At 46.3% G+C, this 19562-nt stretch overlaps 2 protein-coding genes across 11 annotated transcripts in view; one reads left to right on the top strand and one right to left on the bottom strand.

Moving 5' to 3' along the window:
- The window catches only part of LOC125722243 (uncharacterized), a 29485-nt gene extending 22496 nt beyond the window's left edge, over positions 1–6989 (bottom strand). For 2 of the 10 annotated variants that reach the window (XR_007386236.1, XM_048998435.1), the window contains exons 1-2: positions 4866–5282; positions 4597–4652 (exon numbers count right to left, since the gene is read on the bottom strand). Coding sequence is in view for 8 of the 10 variants with exons in the window: in XM_048998436.1 (XP_048854393.1) it covers positions 2615–3301; positions 3545–3886 (1029 nt within the window). In the remaining 2 variants the exon portion in view is untranslated. The other 8 variants (XM_048998436.1, XM_048998437.1, XM_048998440.1 and 5 more) reach the window with 8 other exon arrangements.
- LOC125722255 (stonustoxin subunit beta-like) overlaps positions 1–19562 on the top strand; it is a gene marked incomplete at its 5' end in the record, with an annotated part of 198601 nt that overhangs the window by 38066 nt on the left and 140973 nt on the right. The gene's annotated exons all lie outside the window — the stretch shown is intronic.

Raw genomic sequence — 19562 nt, 5'->3', positions numbered from 1 at the left:
CAGACGCACAAAGTGCTGATGGGGGTGCTCAAGGGGAGCTGCCAGGCGCGTGCAGAGCTGCGAGAAGAACAGGCAGTCAAGCTTGAGAGGAAAGTCAATAACGTCCCTCCCCCCACTGTCCTTTCCGAGATACATCACTTCCCTACGCACGTACTCGTACCTGCCCCCCCAGACGAGGTTAAAAACGTCCCTCGTCAGGCCCCTCCGCATGTCCGATCTTCCGCCTGGCGATCGCCAACCGCTCCTCCCAGTTCAACCGGGCGGCACCATCCGAAAGGAAGTTGACCCCCAAAACTTTGAGAGGACCGTCACAGAGGGTGAGACCACCTGCGACGTCCTCCCTCGCCTTCCAGCTGCCGAAATACTTGGCCACCGACTTACTGAGGTTGAGCGTCGCGCCAGAGGCCCAACCGAACGCGTGAACGAGGCTCAAGGCATGACCAAGAGACTGATCCGAGCAGACGAAAAGCGTGGTGTCGTCTGCATACTGGGTCAGTTTAACAGTTGTCCCCCGACTTCCTGGGATAAGAAGGCCATCGACCCCGGGGTGGGTGCGAATGGCGCACGCCAGTGGCTCTATATAGAGCGCGTAGAGGAGGGGGGAGAGGGGACATCCCTGCCTCACTCCACTCCGCTGGGGCACCAAATCACTCAGGAAGCCATTGATAACAACATGGCTCTCAACTTCGTTATACAAAGTGTGTAACCACCCCAGGTAATTGGGCCCGAAGCCAAACTTACCCAATACTTTGAACAGGAAGCGGTGATCTACCCGGTCGAAGGCTTTCTCCTGGTCCAAGCTGACCAGCAGGAGAGGGAGGTTCCTATCCTCCACCCAGGCGATGGCGTCGCGGATGAGGTGGAGATTCCACGTCGCCGATCGACCCGGTACTCCACACGTCTGGTCGCTGTTAACCAGATGAGCCATGGCCTTCTTCAGGCGTTCGGTAAGGGTCTTTGCGATGAGCTTTGTGTCTACACAAAGCATGGTCAGGGGCCTCCAGTTGCCAAGGTCGGCCCGATCGCCCTTCTTGTGCAACAAAGAGAGGACCCCCGACCTCATGCTCCTAGTGAGCAAACCCCGGCGCTGAACGTCCTCTACAACCTGCAGTAATTCCGGCCCGAGGACATCCCAAAAGGTGGAATAAAATTCCACCGGGAGCCCATCAAGGCCAGGTACCTTGCGGCGGTTCATCTTGCCAAGCACTGCGGTCAGCTCGGCCAAGGTGATGGGGGCTTCTAAGCCGTCCCGGATGTCACTGGGAAGACAAGGTGAGATGTTATCTAGGAAGCACTCCCCAGCAACCGGGTCCGTATCCCTAACATTAAAAAGGTTAAGGTAAAACAATTTAGCAACCTCCAGCATGTCTGATGTATCCGTGACTATATTGCCATTTGAGGCACGGAGAGAGCTAAAGCTCTTCTCCTCCCGGGCTTCCCTGGCTCTGTGGAAAAAGAAAGAATTGCACTTTTCATTATTTTCCACATAGAATATTTTGTCGCGGAGCATTTGGGCCGAGGCAGCCTGTTCATGCAGGCGCCTCAGCTCACCCTTTATGTCAAGCAGCCGCTCGTGGTTGATGATGCCCCCGTTGTTGTGAGCGGCGTATTCATCCCGCAACCTTCTCTCCAGCTGCAGAATGGAAAACCTCTTCTCCATCCTGCGCTGCTTGCTGTACTGCATGGAGAAGGTTCGGATCCTGTCCTTCACACTCTCCCACCATTCGGCCACGGAGGGGAAGGTAGGCTTGTCCTTCTGCCACTCGGAGAAGTGATCTAAAAAAAGGTGTCTAAAATCTCTCTCCTCCAGGATCTGCAGGTTCATTTTCCAATAGCCGCCCCCATATACAGGGGCGTCTATGGAGACAGTGGCCTCCACTGCCAGATGGTCAGTGGGCCACTGTGGGGAGAGGGACACCTTTTTAAAAGCAACGGGGGGTGAAGCTAAAATGTAGTCGATGCGGCTGCTGGCTCCGCGACTATTATGCCAGGTGAAGCCCGGCATGCTGGGGTTGCATGTTTTAAAATCGTCAACAAGTTTAAAGGAACGAATAAAATGGCGAAAATGCCCTGAGCTGACATCCTGTCTACCCTCCAACGAGATGTTAAAGTCCCCTCCTAAAATCAAGTGTCGATCTGTGACACAGAACGGGGACAACTCTTCAAAGAGAGTTATACGGGACGAGGCCTCCACTGGAGCGTAGACACATATGGCCCGGAGGCGCTGTCCCCTCCATGTGGCGTCCACTCCCAAAACCCTGCCCTGAAGGACGGTAAACGCACTTACTTCTTCAAAGGCGCGGTCGCCAAAAAGGATCCCGACGCCTGAGGAGTGGACGCCACCTACGCTCCAGTAGGATCTACCCCTCTTCCACTGTCGTGAAAAGAGAGCCTCGTCCCGCTGGTCCCGGAGGTGGACTTCCTGCAGAAAACAAATGCTGAAGGGAGAAGATGCCAGCTGGTTAAAAACAGATGTACGTTTTAAAATGTTCCTCAAAACCCTTACATTCAAGGTGACAATATTAAAATTGGCCATAGAATGTTAAAATAATAAAATACAATTAAAAACAACAAACTAAAATAATAAAAGCCAGCCATTAAAAACAATACTGTCCTACTGCCCCCCCTCCTCAGTCAACCTCAAAAGGTCCCCCAATTCCAGCCCCCCCAGGTACTCCTGTTCATTAGCAGTGTCCTGTTGACCGCTGTACTCCTGGGGGGGTACAGGGGACTGTCCCAAGTTCCACACCAGACGGGGGGCCTCTAACATCGGGGAGGGGGGACACTGTCGGCCTTGGTCCCCGGCCGCCACTGCTGGCGAGGTGGCAGCCGGAGGGCTGGATGCGTCGGGTTGCGCCTCCCTTCTGCTCTTCTTCCTCCCCCGGGGGGATGCACCGCTCTTCTTTTGCCTGCTGCTGACGCCTGGAGCCAGGGCGAGCTGCTCCACCTTGTTCGGAGACCCCTCCTGCATTGGTGTCGCACTCGAAGGGGCCTCCTCCACCTCGACCAGGGCTTCTCCTCCTGCCCCCGTCGCCGGCTGTTCCTGCCCAGCCATGGGGGCTAGAGCTCCCCCACCATTCTCCGTGCCGACTGCTCTGTTACCCGACAGAGCGTCGGCATATGTAGTCTTTTTCTGTGGGCAGGAACGAGCCAGATGGTCCTCGCCGTTAAAGTGTATGCAGCGACGGGGGCCCTTGCAGTCCCTGGCCATGTGCCCCGACTCCAGGCAGTTGCGGCAGCGCAGGTTGGCGCATCCCTCCAGGGTGTGTCCAAAGCTGTGGCACTGCCGGCAGAAGGGAGGCTGTCCAGGATAAAAAAGGTATGCCTTATTGCCCTGTAGGTTAAAATAGGCTGGAGGGTGGCTAAAACCGCCTGCGCCATTAGCGTCCGGGCACAGGCGGGCCTGGAACTGGCGTCGGCCAGTCCAGATCCCCAGCTCATCCCGGATGTCCCTGTGGCCAGGAAGGAGGTCCACATACTTTGTCAGAAATTGGGAAACGGCCTCGGCGGTAACATGCGGGTTGAAACAATGGACTGTTATTACCCGCTTGTCGGGCCACCACAGCGGCTCGATGTTGTAACGTCCGAGGAGGGGGTGCTGGGCCCCCTCCTTGCTCCGCTCCAGGACCTTGGTGTAACTCTCGTCGGTGGACAAGGTGACCTCGAAGAAGCGGAAGGGCCCATTCCGCTGTACGCAGAGGATGTCCTGCATCTGAAGGCCCAACGCTCCAAAGGCCACCTCCCGGATGAAGGCCAGCCGGTCGGGGAAGGTGCCCACCTCCTCCTCAGCCCTCCAGCAGAACCGGGCGGTATTCCGCAGGCCCCCGCCTGCTACCAGCCACGGCCCGCTGAAGGGCTTCCTCGATGGTCCGCCGGCCGTTGCCATCCGGGAAGGTCCACCGACGTCGCCGCTGGAGCAGAGTCCTTCCGCCGCCGTGGTCCCGACGTCCGCCGTCCGCCAATCCGGGATGAGCCGAGCAGAGCTAAACTATAAAAGCAGCTAAAAATAAAAACACCAGTTCGCCCAGCAGGGCGGCGGACAAGCCACCAGCCACTGCGGGATCCCCAGCCTACTAAAAACAGAAATAAAAGCAGGGGTAAAAGGCTAAAAAGGAAGGCACGGGTCGCCCCGTGGCAGCGGCGGTCAAGCCACCTGCTGGTCACCCCTTAGGTTCACCGTGCCTTCCTCTAAAAAACCTGACACAGTCCGTAAAAAAGCAGTAAAAAGTCAGTAAAATCCACTTGATCTTAGCCAAAAGGCCGAGAAGCGATACCCGCAGACTGCACCCTGCCGATTTTTAAATAATATTATGCTTGTACTACTTACATTAACACAAAATCACAATCTAAAAGGCTGAAACACCATGCAAATCAATGCCAACCCAGTACAATAAGAATTTTAAGGATAACATTTAACAAATAGAACTACCTGCAGAACTATTACCCTTAAAACAGGCAAAAGAGCAATTCCACCAGCAAATACAATTATACACCATTAAAATCTAATTACATGGCCAATAAAACAATTAAAATGTTACCTTATATGCATGCCAATAAAAAGTTAAGATAAAAAAAAAAGTTCAAAAAGGAACATACCCGCAGACTTCCGACCTCTGCACAAGGGTCGGGCTAAAACACTGTCATACACCTTCCTAAAACACATAAAAGCAGTAACCTTAGGAACAAAATAGGTCAATCACAGAATAAACAGCACAACAGATAAAATAAAATGTTAATAATGTTAATACTGATGAATATGTGCTAACAGTGATCAACCAAAGAAGTGCTCAGTAAATTCTGTACATGCCATTAAATAAAATCCAAACCAAATAAAACACAAGCACAGAAAAAGAAAGCAAACTTACATAAAACCCGAGGTGTCCTTTGTGTGCTTCAGGAAAGCACATCATGTCAACCCTGTAGGATGGATTGTCACCACCTAGACGTACTGGGGCAGCCTAGGATCAAGGCAGTTAGATGGATGTCAGCTTACCTCTAGGGGTAGGTCGTTTAGGTGGATGGCAGCTTATTTCTGTGATCAGGGTGTTTGGGCAAATGTCAGCTTGCCTCTGAGATCAGAGTGTTTAGGTGGAAGCGAGGTTACCTCAGGGGTCAGGGGGCTGGGTCAAAGGCAGCCTACCTCTGGGGTTAGGGCATTTGGGTGGATGTGAGCTTACCTGAGGGGTCTGCGTGTTTGGGTAGACCGCAGCTTGCCTCTGGGATCAGGGTATTTGGGTAAATGTCAGCTTACCCCAGAGAACAAGGCGGTTAGATGATAGGTAGTTTACCTCTGGGATCAGCATGGTTGGGTGAATGGCAGATTACTTCTGGGAACAATGTGTTTGCGTGGATGGCAGCCTACATCTGGGATCAGGGTGTTTGGGCGGACAGTGGTTTGCCTCTGTGATCAGGGTGTTTCGGTAGACGGCAGCTTACCACTGGGATCAAGGAGCCTGAGTGGATGAAAACATACCTCTTTTATCAGAGTGTTTGGGTTTATGTCATCTTAACGCTGGAGTCAAGGCGCTTGGTTGGATGCAGTTGGTTGGATAAGAGCTTTACCTTTGGAATTAGGGCATCTGAGTAGATGACAGCTTAACTCTGCGATCAGGGTGTTTGGGTACATGTCAGCTTAGCTCTGGGGTCACGGTCTTCGGTTGGATGTGAGCCTTCCTGTGGAGTCAGGGCGTTTGGGTGAACAGCAGCTCACCTCTGGGGTCACAGCGTTTGTGTGTAGGGCAGCTTACTACAGCTAACTCTCAATTAGTTTAACTGAATTTATCCTAAAAAATAATATTTATCTCTATACCTGACACACAAAATACTGTGACTTATATATAATGTGGCATGTTGTAAATGCAACCAGTAATCAGAAGACAGTGTGACATGTGCTGCACACCAGGGCAATTTCAGAATCCCAAATCAGATCTGTAGTTAACACCAAGCTATGATAAACCAAGTGGCAACTATATACATGTATGGAAATCACACAACCCGAAAAACATATTAATACACGGGTATGTCTGACTCACTATCAAAAACGATGTAAACTTCCCTGTAGTAGTTAATAGATTAACAGACACAAAAAACCCAGAGGTACACCAACGAAAACACAGTGCAATGCTAGTACCAACTAGCAAGAGCTAGCTAACCAGCTAAAAAGTCGCAATTAACTTCTAAATTATCGAAACCCAGCTACATCGATAAGTACAAAAATTACCACGGAGCATACATGTATTAGTTTAATAAAGTTTAAGCAGAAATTATCTAAATAAATCCGGCTTTGGTTTTGTTTGCCGGAGCTCGAACGTCGGACATGTCTTACTCAAAGGGCGCGAACTTCGGCCGGTTTGTGGCAAAGTAACCATGACAACCGCCTGCCGCTGGCGCCACACAACGTCGTTGACCGCAGTCAGACTCTCGCGTGTTTACATCTGACTGACGCCGCCATAATGAGATTTAGTAGTACTAACGTTAAAAAAGCTCTTACCAACCTCATTTCACTGTATCCTATGCACGGCAATTTCTTTAGCTTTCAACAAACTTAATTTTACAGAACATAATTTCTGTATTGCCTCATTATATATATATTTTGACAATAAGTAGATTATTCTTTTACTATATGTAAATTCCTTAATTATATTCCATTGCTACTTTACAAAAGCCTTCAGGGAGTTTGGTCTTTTCATGACAACTAACCAAGTGTCTAACCAGTGTTTATCTGAATAATACAGAAAATTGAATGACACTTGTTAAACTCACCTGGACGTACCTTTTACAGTCGTTTAAACCGTCATGAGCAATGCTGAAATCACTGTTGCAAACAGTTCAGCGCGTAACATTGTCATTATTTGTCATCCTTATTAAACAAGGACACGTTTTTGTGTAATCTGTGGTGAAATGCATTTTATATTTTCGTTTTTTGAGACACTCTCCCTCCGCCGTGACGCTCCATGGAACCGATACCTTCGGATCTCTAGGAGTTAAATAAAAGCCCGCCCGCACTGAAATCTGATTGGCTTATATGGCTAAGTAAACCAACCAGGATGCTGTCTGTCTAGCACTGGCTACATGAAGAGTCACACATATAGGGATCCACACATACACACGTTCTCTCTTTCTCTCTATCCTTCTCTCTCTCGCTCATTCCTAGCTCATTTACTTGCTCATTCGTGCGCGCTACTGTCTCGCGTGCATGCTCTTGTTTGCTTGCTCTAGTTTCCGGGATATTTTTTTTTAATTTAGGAGCATCAGGGAGCCGCTGTCAATATGCGGGAGACTTGGGATGTCTGGATAACTGCTTATTTGTACTATAATAATAACTGATCATTTCCAGGGAGCCCTGATGATATTCTAAATTGTGCAGGGTTATATAAGTACTGTGAAGCTGTCGTTATCTAGTTAAATGTTTACAAATATTTATTATTTTATTATATTTCATGTATATTTTCAACTTATTCACACCTTATTGTACCATGCGTCCATGCATACTTTACTGTAAAATCAGACAGATAAACGTTTAGAAAAATAATCGATTCTACAACTTAACTTGCAGCTGTCCAAGTACACATCCATATTTTATTGCTGCAGATAACTGAGGTAGGTGTGGTATATAACGCTGAAGGTTAGACGTATAGTACAATAACATATGTACAACATGTGGGCATTTCAGTCAGACAAACGTTTAAAATGGAAAACAAGCTTTATATTTTACCGGCAATTTCCATAGCACGTCTTAGTCGAAGTACTACACTGCCATCTATTGGACAAGTAGGGTTACTGAATCGTGAAATGTGTCTTAAATCATGTTTTTTTAGGACCACTAAAAGAGGATTATCAGTATGAAGGTTTATCAATAAAAATAATGTATTAAAATAAATATTACAAGACTCTCCCTGAAAATAAGGTGTTCTTAGCTTCCAAAGCCAAGGACACATTCTAGTGATTTTCCAGGAGACTGAACCTAACTAACCTGGGGCCTTATGAAAAACAATCAATCAGCTCATGTTGAAGCTCACAAGGTGTGGAGAACAAGAAAGACAAGTAAGGGAGAAAGGCAAGGTGCAGAGCATACACAAGCAGTGTAGCGGCACATCAGTTATAGTGTATGATTAAAAATACATCATTTCTCACAGTATCAATAGTGGCCCATTGCTCCTACTGTAGCCTCACACCTCCAGGGTTGTGGGTTCAATCTGCACCCCTACTGTAATAAACAGTGAAATTATCACAGTAACACTGTTTATCAGTAAAATAGTACAATACTGTAGAAAGTAGGGCAATATTTATGAGAACCTTGCCGATAAAATGCTGCAATGCACTGTAATTCAGTATGTAAACTGCAAATAAATAAACTGTAGAATTTACTCAAATTAAATGATGTAATAATTTGCACTCGCTTTTTTGGGTTGAATTTAGTATACGCAATTCTAGGGAATATTTTAAATAAATCAAGTTAAAGTCTGGGGTGGCATGGTGGTGCAGGAGTTTAGAATGGCATCACTGGTTCATCAGGTGTGGAGTTTGCATGTTCTCCCCATGTCGTTGGCACTGTTGCCTCGCACCACTGGGACCCGGGTTCGAGTCTCCGCCTGAGTTATATGTGTGTGGAGTTTGCATGTTCTCCCCATGTCGTTGGCACTGTTGCCTCGCACCACTGGGACCCGGGTTCGAGTCTCTGCCTGGGTCACATGTGTGTGGAGTTTGCATGTTCTCCCCATGTCGTCGTGGGGTTTCCTCCAGGTACTCTGGTTTCCCCCCACAGTCCAAAGACATGCTGAGGCTAATTGGAGTTGCTAAATTGCCCGTAGGAGTGCATGTTTGAGTGACTGGTGTGTGAGTGTGCCCTGCAATGGGCTGGCCCCCCATCCTGGGTTGTTCCCTGCCTCGTGCCCATTGCTTCTGGGATAGGCTGCGGACCCCCGTGACCCAGTAGGATAAGCGGTTTGGAAAATGGATGGATGGATGGATGGATGTTATTCCGAACAATAAGTAAAAAAAACACTTACCATGTCAATTCTAGGGAAATTAGTTTCTGTAGTTTTGTGGTTGAGGTGACACTTCATCCAGTCCAGACGGTGGATAATTGCAAAACATCAGGTCAGCAGGATCACCGCTTCGTTTCGCGACTAACATTTTCCGCGCTCTAACATACCGGTCTCGCACTTGTTGCCACTTGTTTTTACAAATTTCCAAATTAAAATTCAGGATGTTTGAAATCTCTTGCCATCTATTATTACATGTTATTTTGATGAGGATAATTGCGGACCTGCTCAATCAACAGGTCCTCAAACGTGGACATCTTGACTGTTGAGTGCAGATCTCGCAACACTGCCCCCTATAAATTACGCAGGTATTGCATCTTCGTATACATTCCGTTAATTTTTGAGTACGTGCACAAAAACCGACACAAAGAACGCAGGATACGGACCGCAGCTGTACGTACGTACATAAGTGTGTAATGAAAAGCAAGTATTTTTCTGCCTTTAGTTTAACATGTAGCCCTACCTCTCAGCTCTGCTTCAAGTGGGCTCTGCCTGCAAGATTTCTGACAGAAGGGATAATCCAGATCTGGCAGGTTAAGAATAATATTGTGAAGTTGTTTACCAATCTCTACCTCAGTGCCCTCTCTAAGACGCCAAATAGTCTATCTGCTGGGGAAACCTCTGAATGCTTAGGTTCACCCATCCCTACTGCAGGCACAAGCAGACTGATGGGATGTGCCAGAGATGTGGTCAGAGCATGGCTGCATAGTAATGATACTGTCACTGCCACTGGAGATGTGGATGCAGTCCTTAGTGTCCTGAAGCAGCATTCTTATTTGACTGTGCATTCTGGGATGCCTCCAGCAGATTTTTGTTCAACCAAGTCAGATGCTAGGGAGGATCCTCTGGACTATTGGGTCAGGCTGAATAAGGCAGCAGATGATGCCAAAGGGTTTATTACATGAGATGTTAGGGCACTGCCATGTCTATTAGAAATTGCTCTGTAGGAATATCTTATTAATGCATAAATTACATTTATCTGATGCTTTGATCCCTGTGATGGGCTGGCCCCCCATCCTGGGTTGTTCCCTGCCTCGTGCCCATTGCATCCGGGATAGGCTCCGGACCCCCCGCGACCCGGTAGGATAAGCGGTTTGGAAAATGGATGGATGGATGGATGATGCTTTGATCCAATAAATGAGTATTTATGTCTGCTCCCTGGGACTCAAAGCTCTTTAGTGCCCCGGTGTCTCAGCATATGGTCCCTGCTGATCCTGGTGAGAGGGGACTTGTCATTGGTGATGTAACCACTACTGTCTAGCTCCTCTACCATTTGCCTCCTATTGTAATTTCTCATGTCAAGGTGCACCCTGGGGCGGCATGGTGGTGCAGTGGTTAGCACTGTTGCTTCACACCACTGGGACCCGGGTTCGAGTCTCTGCCTGGGTCACATGTGTGTGGAGTTTGCATGTTCTCCCCATGTCGTCGTGGGGTTTCCTCCAGGTACTCTGGTTTCCCCCCACAGTCCAAAGACATGCTGAGGCTAATTGGAGTTGCTAAATTGCCCGTAGGAGTGCATGTTTGAGTGACTGGTGTGTGAGTGTGCCCTGCAATGGGCTGGCCCCCCATCCTGGGTTGTTCCCTGCCTCATGCCCATTGCTTCCGGGATCGGCTCCGGACCCCCCGCGACCCAGTAGGATAAGCGGTTTGGAAAATGGATGGATGGATGGATGTGTGGGTGTGAGTATCTGTATATAATTAATAAATCATTCATATTAATCAGATATTAATCATGATTAGATAAAAGGTAAAACACTAACCTGAGGACTGATTATGTTCAGGGAGAAATGTACACACACTGAAATAAATTTGCAACATCAACCTGTCCAATGCTAGGATATTACCTTCATCAACTCAGCCAAGTCTGTGGCTAAGAATGGCATCACTGGTTCATCAGTTTGATGTCTTGTCAAGAAAGGAGTGAAGGTCCTGGTGATAGCAGAAATGTGGAAATGTAGCTTTGCGAAAATGAGGGGTCTGTCTGAGCAGCTTCAAGGGTGTCACACAATGCAGTTCCTGGATTTGGTAGCTTCCTCATTCTGACTGCATCCAGGTACCTGGTCAGAGACGGCCACACCTCCAGGGCTCTCTGCTACTGGTAAGTTTAAGCCATCGGTGGCTACAGGATGCAAGTGGAGGATGCAGTGAAGTCCTCTCTCCTTGCTGGCACACTATGGAAGAGAATACAAATGGCTTTCAAACTTCCTCTAGCTGCCATATGGAGAAACCACATTTGCTGGCATTATATGGGGTTTGAAGGCCACAGCTCCCAACCACAATCCGCTGAGTGCCCTCACACTGTTCACACTGTTCTTCATGAAGCAGTTCTAAAAACTTCCAGTTTACATTTGGTCCATCCATGGAGACTGAAAGCAGCTGATGAAAAACTGAGTGTCATTTATCAAGCATACATAGACTAGGTGATCATATATCACAACAAGTAAAACTTAGAATTGCTGCACGGGAAAGTCGTATTTTATTATTGTGAAATTTTCAAAAATGTGTTGTTTTTTTTTTAGATTTACACATTTTCCAGTTGAAAAATAAAATGTGTTCTCTGTTACAGATTCCAACACGAATGCAATAATAATAATAATGCATCATTTCAAAACAAAACAGCTATAGTTAGACTACAGGTATTTAGATTTAGATATTAGTGTTGACTTATAACTTACTTTAAAGTGGTGTAGTAAATCCTAAGGTGTTCTATGACCCATGAATTGGGATCCCAGCTATCTGGACTGGACTTGATTCTCTTTCCAGTAACAAGCATGTAGGTCCAGTTGCTTGGTTTTAGTTGTTTGGTTGAGGGTCTCATCAAACATCAAAGTAAAACTGGCACTGTTGACATCGGCCACACGGAGTTTAATGATGTCAGGAGCCAAATCAAATCTTGTGAAATAGGCTGTTTTGTCTTTACCACACGTGAAGTTTATTGCGATTTCCTAGTCGGGGAACATACAAATGTAACAACATAAAAAACTGAAACCCACTTTACCACGTTGTTCAAGTATTTTCCAGTGTCCTGGGCTTATTCGGGTTGTCAGTTTGCTGCAAATAGAAATTTGGAATTGTCAGGGGCAATATAACTACAGCTTTTCATGTAAACGGGATTAAAACTCTATATAGGAATGAATGGACACACAGAAACATATCCCCAACTCCCTCATTAGCGCTGTAGGATTGGTGTCTTGTTACGCTGTGCAGGCACCACAGTACCTCTGCCTGGAGGGTAGCGCTGGACCCAAAGGTAGTCCTGAGGTCTGTTACTGTAACTGATGTGGCGGTCGCTGCTGGGTTCGGAGATGGAGCTGAAGTCTGAGAAACTGTTGAGACGGAACAGAAGTGAGAAATGGCAGGCGCCTGTTGGCGGGTTATGGCAGCAGCTTTGTGCTTCACGCTGTGCATTTGTGACTCTACAGCTTTAACTCCCACTGAACCAAGTTTAAAAAGCTTCTTGCACAGCATACAGGGGGTCTCATAGCTATTACCTGGAACTGCTTTTAACCATGTCGCAAATGTGGGATTATCCAACCCAGTTAACGTTAAACTTGCACTTCTCCATGAATGACGTGTCCACTAGCAACAAACTGCTAATGTGCGTCCCTGAAATAGCGCCCCTCCCACAAACACAACGGAAATGTTGGCGGTTCCGCTCATTCCGATCTCATACACAAAAATGCAAAACACCAATTAGAAATTCAACAAATTCTTTATAGATTACCAGAAAAACATATAGGAATCTTGTTTACTGGGTCTGTGGTATTTTAAGACCTTTGAACTCTGGATTTAAGGACTACTAGTCATTTAAAAAAATATTTAAGGCCTTAATTTTGGAAAATCCAATGTAACATTTTTTAAGAATCTGCAGATACCCTGCTCTTATACATTAAAGACGAGGGTTTATATTAATAAAAAGACGCACATGAAGACTGTAATCTCAAGTGATCAACAGTAAACCTTCCATAATGATATAACGGTATTTAACACCTCTGTAAGATAGAGATGATGTTTCAGACAAAGCTGGAGAAAGTCAGGCAAAATCTTTCACTTTTACCTTTTTATTTAGATCATTCATCCTGAAGCTCTTGACTTGATAGGTTATTCAGATTATTTTCTACAGATTAGCATGAAGTCTCTCCTGTATTGAATTTGGTACAAAATTGTTGCTAATTTTCACGGAGCACGACGACGCAGAAATACATAGAGGAAATAGTCAATGAATCAGATCTGAGAGACAGTGTAATTTCTGACCAATCAGAAATGAGTGGGCCAGGCTGCCCGTGGGCCTGGCCGTCTTGCATCCTGTAATGAAGCAGTCTTTGCTAGGTTTGCTAAAGCTAAACTTTAGCGGTGCGCCCTTATCCAACCTCCAACCTTGGATAAGGTGAGATGCTTTTATTGTCACTGTGAAAATACAATGAGATGTCATTTGGAGCAAGCCTGTAGACGCCATAGTAAGCATAAAACTACAGACTAACACTTACAGAGTATAAATACAGATAAAATACATTAAAAAGCTAAAGATACATACACCAAAAATAAAAAAGAATAAAAATAAAGAAAAAATTCTGGTGCTAGAAGCAAAGAAACCAGTAGCACATTGTCAGATATTACACAACAAAAGCGTAGCATTGAAAAGCTCCGGGCCGCTGTGCTTGCATGCACTGCCATTTTGGTTTTTGACTCTGTTTACGTTGGAGTGGATGAGTCAGATGGTTGAAGATAGATTACATCACTGCCATCTAGCGGTCAGGGGTTTAAATGCCAACAGAAAATGGAAAAAGTCTGACAAATTTTTGAGCTGATTAGCTGTGAATTTTGTAAAACAGCAGAGGTGGTTGGCTGGAGATGCACTAATGATCGGCTTGCAGGTAGTAGAACAATGACCAGCTGAGTCTTTCCTCAGTGTTTCTACTTTAAAGAGCAAAGGGTATCATAACACACTTTAGAGTACTTGGTGCTTCACTCATTCTTCTATCTTGGTGCCATGTTTCACCATCTCTATCAGTGTCATCAGCATCAGTGAAAAGGTGTCTGGGATGCTGACCTTAGAAGCAGAGTTTCAAAGAAGAGCTGATGAAAGGGGGGGGCAAAACACCCCCCTTTGAAAACCTCTGAACACTAGGGGATAAGAGCCTTAATGAAGGAAAGATCAGCAATTTGCTGTGAAGCACTTAAACTTGGCATAAGAAAAGACAGACAACATAGCAGAGAATGGTTTCGATCCCTCGACCTCTGGGTTATGGGCCCAGCACACTTCCTCTGCACCACTCTGCTGCACAGTCGGGGCTGGGTGAGTGTTTTCTTAGTGTGTCCACTTTAAACAGCAAAGGGGCTCTGGACGCACATAATGGTACTTAGTGCTTCTTTTCAGAGACCCCTAGGTTATAAAGCCCCTGTGAGATGCAGCATGAGCCTTCCTCAAGCGATGCCTAATTTAACCATGACAAGCAGGTAAAAGCTGTTGGCCACAGACAAAGTGAGACCCAGCAGAGGACATGGCCGTTCTAAGCCTCAGACCTGGTATGGTGATGAAGCTTCCTGTTACACTTTCTACTGCCTTGGTTCATTGCAGCAATCAATATGATAAAGAAAAGGAGTCATCTTAGGTGGGACTAAAACCCACCCCCCCCACTTTGGAATCCCCAGTACATAATGGGGAGCGGGGGGGCATAATGAATTCTGAAGGTCCCCGTAGCCCTCAGCCCACTGGGAAGATGCCCAGTACGGAAATGACAGATGCTAAAATAGATGCTAAAGACTCAAATGGCCTAATTGTCAGTGTTTGTTATAGACACCTAATGTAGCTGCAGAGGAAAGCAGAATGTTGTATGACGACATCAGGATTATGAGTAATAAAAATGATGTGGTGGTTATGGGTGATTTTAATTTACCAGGGATACAGTGGGACACAGTCTCTGGCTCTTCTGTAAATGAACTGGAGATGGTGGAAGTGGTACAGGATTGTTTTTTTACTCAGTTTGTTAACATCCCTACCAGGGGAGATGCCATTCTTGATCTTGTTCTCTTTAATAACCAGGACAGGATTGGAAAATTAGAGGTTTTAGAACCACTGGACAGTAATGATCATAACATGGTTAAATTTCAGGCTAATTTTCGTGTCAGAAGAGCAAAATCCAAAAGAAAAAAGTATATTGTGAGGAAGGCAAACTTTAATGGTATGAGACTGAAAGCTAAGAATGACATTAAAAGTTTCTTCCAATGTTTTATCTCCAAAAAAGCTCTAAAAGCTGAAATCACTCATCTACAGGATAGTAAGGGCTTTATAATTGAAAATGAAATTAATATAGTAAATGAATTTAATGATTATTGTACACGGGTGTTCACGGTAGAGAACACAAATAACTCACCACCATTTAGATTCATTGAATTATTAGATTTCCAGAAGTCCTTAAGCTCAAAGCTACAGGGTTTTTACAAACTGTATAAGCCTGAATATAATTGCTAGAATATAAAGTGCAATACAAATACAATTTATTATTATTATTATTATTATTAGTATTATTATTCTCAATGGAGCAGTGATGGAAGGACACCGGCAGATGTTGTGGCAGGTTGATTCTCCTGAGAACCCTCAGGAATTACAGTCTTTGCTGCACCTTCCTGATCAAGCAAATTCTGTTATTTGTCCAGGTGAGGTCCTCCGATATGTATGTGCCCAGGAACTTGAATGTTGACACCCTCTCAACAACTTCCCCATTTATCACCAGAGGCTGGTGATCCACCCTTTTCCTACTAAAATCAATGATGAGTTCCTTTGTTTTCTTCACTTTCCAAGTGAAGACAGGAGTCCGACAGGGGTGCTTGTTATCCCCGTTCCTCTTCCTCATCGCTATCAACTGGATCATGAAGACATCCACCAGTGAATGCAGAAATGGAATCCAGTGGACCTTGTGGAGCCAATTGGAAGACCTAGACTTTGCAGACGATCTCGCGCTTCTCTCCCACAGTCAACAGCAGATGGAAGAGAAGATCAATGTGCTGGCAACCACATCATCACAGGTTGGACTCAACATCCACACGGAGAAGACCAAGATTCTGAAGACCAACTCCAACAGCAACAACCCAGTCACCGTGAATGGAAGTTCCCTGGAGGAGGTACAGTCCTTCACCTACCTGGGCAGCATCATCGACCAGCAGGGTGGAACAGATACAGACGTCAAGGCAAGGATCGGCAAAGCAAGAGCCGCCTTCATCCAGCTCAAGAACATCTGGGCTTCCAGAGAACTGACCTTGACCACCAAGATCCGACTGTTCAATTCCAATGTGAAGTCAGTATTGTTGTACCGGGCCGAAACCTGGAGGAAACCAAAACCAACATCCGAAGAATCCAGACGTTCATCAACACCTGTCTCAGAAAGATTCTCCACATCCGCTTGCCAGACACCATCAGTAACACCAACCTATGGGAAAAGACCTACCAACCTTCAGTAGAAGCAGAAATCTGGAAGAGAAGATGGGGATGGATAGGGCATACCCTCCGCAAACCATAAACCAACATCACCAGACAGTCTCTCAGATGGAACCCCCAAGGCAAGCGGAAGAGAGGCCGTCCAAGAAACACCTGGAGACGAGACCTCGAGGCAGAAATGACAAGGATGGGCTACACCTGGAGTCAACTAGAAAGAATGGCCCAGGACAGAAACCTCTGGAGATCTACCTTTGGCGGCCCATACCCCGGAAGGGGTGGAGGGCGAAAATGAAAAAAAAAAAAAAAGATGTTATTATGGTCTGTTTTGATAATGGCACTACTTTACAGGTTTTTAAACAGGCAGGAACAGAGCACAGTGACAGAGATGTATCAAAGGTCAAAGGTGTTTGTGAAAACCCCAGCCAGCTCCACGGCACAGTCTCTTAGCACCCGCCCTGGGACGCCATCAGGAGCAGCTGCTTTCCGTATGTTGACACTGCGAAGTGTCTGTTCTACATCAGTACTCTGCAGGATGAGTTCCTGCCTGTTGATGGCTGCTGCTGGGGCCGTAACAGTCTCTGTAGCCACCCTCTCATGGCGGCCGAAGAAGTGATCGAGCTCTTCGGCCAAAGGAACACTGTTGCCGGTAGATAAGTTGATACTGCTGTTTTGGTCTGTGATGTGCCGTATCCCTTGCCATCCGCGCCTGGGATCGGAGCTGCCGAAGTGGCTCTCAATCCGCCTTCTATAGGTCGCCTTTGCGTCTCTGACGCCCCTCCTCAGCTCCGACCTGGCAATGCTGTATTGTTGTGCGTCACCCGACCTAAAGGCCATGTTACGGATCTTTAGCAGAAGACGAACATCTTTGGTCATCCATGGCTTGTTGTTGGGAAAGATACAAATTTGTTTTGTGCTGGTGACAATGACCATGCAGTATTTTATATAGTGAAGAAAGGTGGAGGTGTTAGCATCCTCGAATATGGACCAGTCAGTGTGGTCAAAACAATCCTGCAGCTGTTCAGATGCTCCCTCTGGCCACCCTCGTCTTACTCTAGGAGCTGGTTTCACCATGTTAATGAGTGGTCTATATGCTGGAGTTACATACAGGGAGATGTGGTCAGACTGGCCCAAATGAGGGAAAGCTGATACTGTAAAACCCTGCTTGATATTACTGTACACATGGTCTGCAGTGTCAGCTCCTCTTGTAGGACACTGAACATGCTGGCACAATTTGGGGAGCACAGTCTTCAGATTCGCTTTGGTTAAAATCACCTGCTATTATACACACCCCTGGCAGATGGGCACTCTGTTGCTTTCTAATAGGAGTTAGCAAGTAGCCCAGAGCTATAGCAGTGTTAGCTTGAGGGGGATATTAACAGCAGCGATCATAACAACCGAGTATTCCCTAGGTAGGTAAAAGGGGTGACACTTTACAATCAAATCCAGGGAGCAATGAGTGTCAGTGATTTTAGCGTCTGTGCACCAGCTGTTATTTGTGTACACACACAGTCCACCTCCTCTGCTCTTACCGGAGTCGATCGCCCTGTTGGCGCGTGTATAGTGCGTCCGGGTAGCTGGATAGCCTCCTCCGGGATTGTCGAACCGAGCCACGTCCCCACAAACACCATAAAATACCTAAGAACGGGAAGCGCTTTACGGAGTGCTGAGCCACTGCGTGTGCACGCGCCGCCATCTTCGGATATCCTAAGAAATGTGGTTCAGTCGTGTGTAGTCTGTGTGCAGACGAGGAAACAAAGGCACAGTAATAGGAGATAGTTGACTCATATACAGAAATGTGCTCTTGTAGGGGGATCCACACACAGTCACCAGACAGGACAGAGGGGCTCATCTGCTTCTCTCTGTACCAATAGTACCAATAGTACCAATGACTTGCCACTGGGTGGCGTCCATTTACAAAACCAAGCAGAAACTCCAGCAAGCGCCAGGATCGTCTCCCAACATTGATTCAGATGCAGGATGGGGCACCATGTCAAATCATCACACTTTCGGACCTCATCATCATGGATTTTAACGAAACTTGGCAGCTGATTTGGTCACATGAGTAACTCATGAAACTGAAATTGGGCGTGTCTGGGATCAATATTGGGGGAGATTTAGGCAAACAAAGTTTTAACTTATTTTTTTTTGGGGGGAGGGGGGGCTATGACTTTGACTGGCTATATTTACCTTGTCCAGCTCTATAGATTGACCAAATTATATGCCATCCCATATGAATAATTACTATGTAATAACTGATTAAAGTAGTAAAATTCAATAACAAAAAAAAAATCTATATTTCAAAATTGATACATTTTTACTAAAGCTAGATCATAATGTCATGAACATCTCCAGAAAATGTGGCCTTTGGTTTTTAAGGTGTTGCTGAGAGATCATGATGTAAACGTAGCGTCACATGGTTTCATATCACTAATGGGCCTTTTTAATGGCAGCCAAACTGACATGGAATAGTATAACAAGCAGAGGTGTAAGTAACAGCATTAGTTAAGGTTTCTGTCACGCCCGGCTCGTCCGCTCCTCGTGTGTGCCACGCCCCCTGATTACCCACGTGTACTACCCTGATCGTCTCCTGCTGTGTCCGCTTCCTTTGATTAGTCTTTGTGTATTTAAGTCCTGGTCTGACCGGTTCCCCTTGTCCGTCATTGTAGTTAGTTGTGGTTTGGTGATGGTAGTCTTGTTTCCTGTTCCAAGTCCCCGTTCCACAATAAACCCCAGCTTCGCCCCGATACCTGCCTGTTTGCCTGCTCTGTACCAGCCAACCCACATGATCACCGCTTACCTCCGCCGTGGTCGTGACAGTTACAAATATGCTACAATGGAATTTAATGGAAGCTTCATTAATGTCATTGCAGACACCTGTACTTGCCACACCACTGAAAAGGCCCACATGGCTAGTAAATATGGCTAATAAATGCCCTGCATTCATCAGAGGTGTGCAAATCAGTCCAGTGTAAGTGCACACTTATGGATTCACTCGACTTTACAAGCACCAAAGGTTACGTTGCGGCTGCATATGATGATGATTGGTGGCTAGGATGTGTAGAAGAAGCTATGCCCAGCACTGG

The sequence above is a fragment of the Brienomyrus brachyistius genome, unplaced genomic scaffold (assembly GCF_023856365.1).
Source record: "Brienomyrus brachyistius isolate T26 unplaced genomic scaffold, BBRACH_0.4 scaffold37, whole genome shotgun sequence".
Lineage (NCBI taxonomy): Eukaryota > Metazoa > Chordata > Actinopteri > Osteoglossiformes > Mormyridae > Brienomyrus > Brienomyrus brachyistius.
Note: the sequence above shows the minus strand (reverse complement) of the source record. Positions and strands in the feature narration are given on the sequence as shown.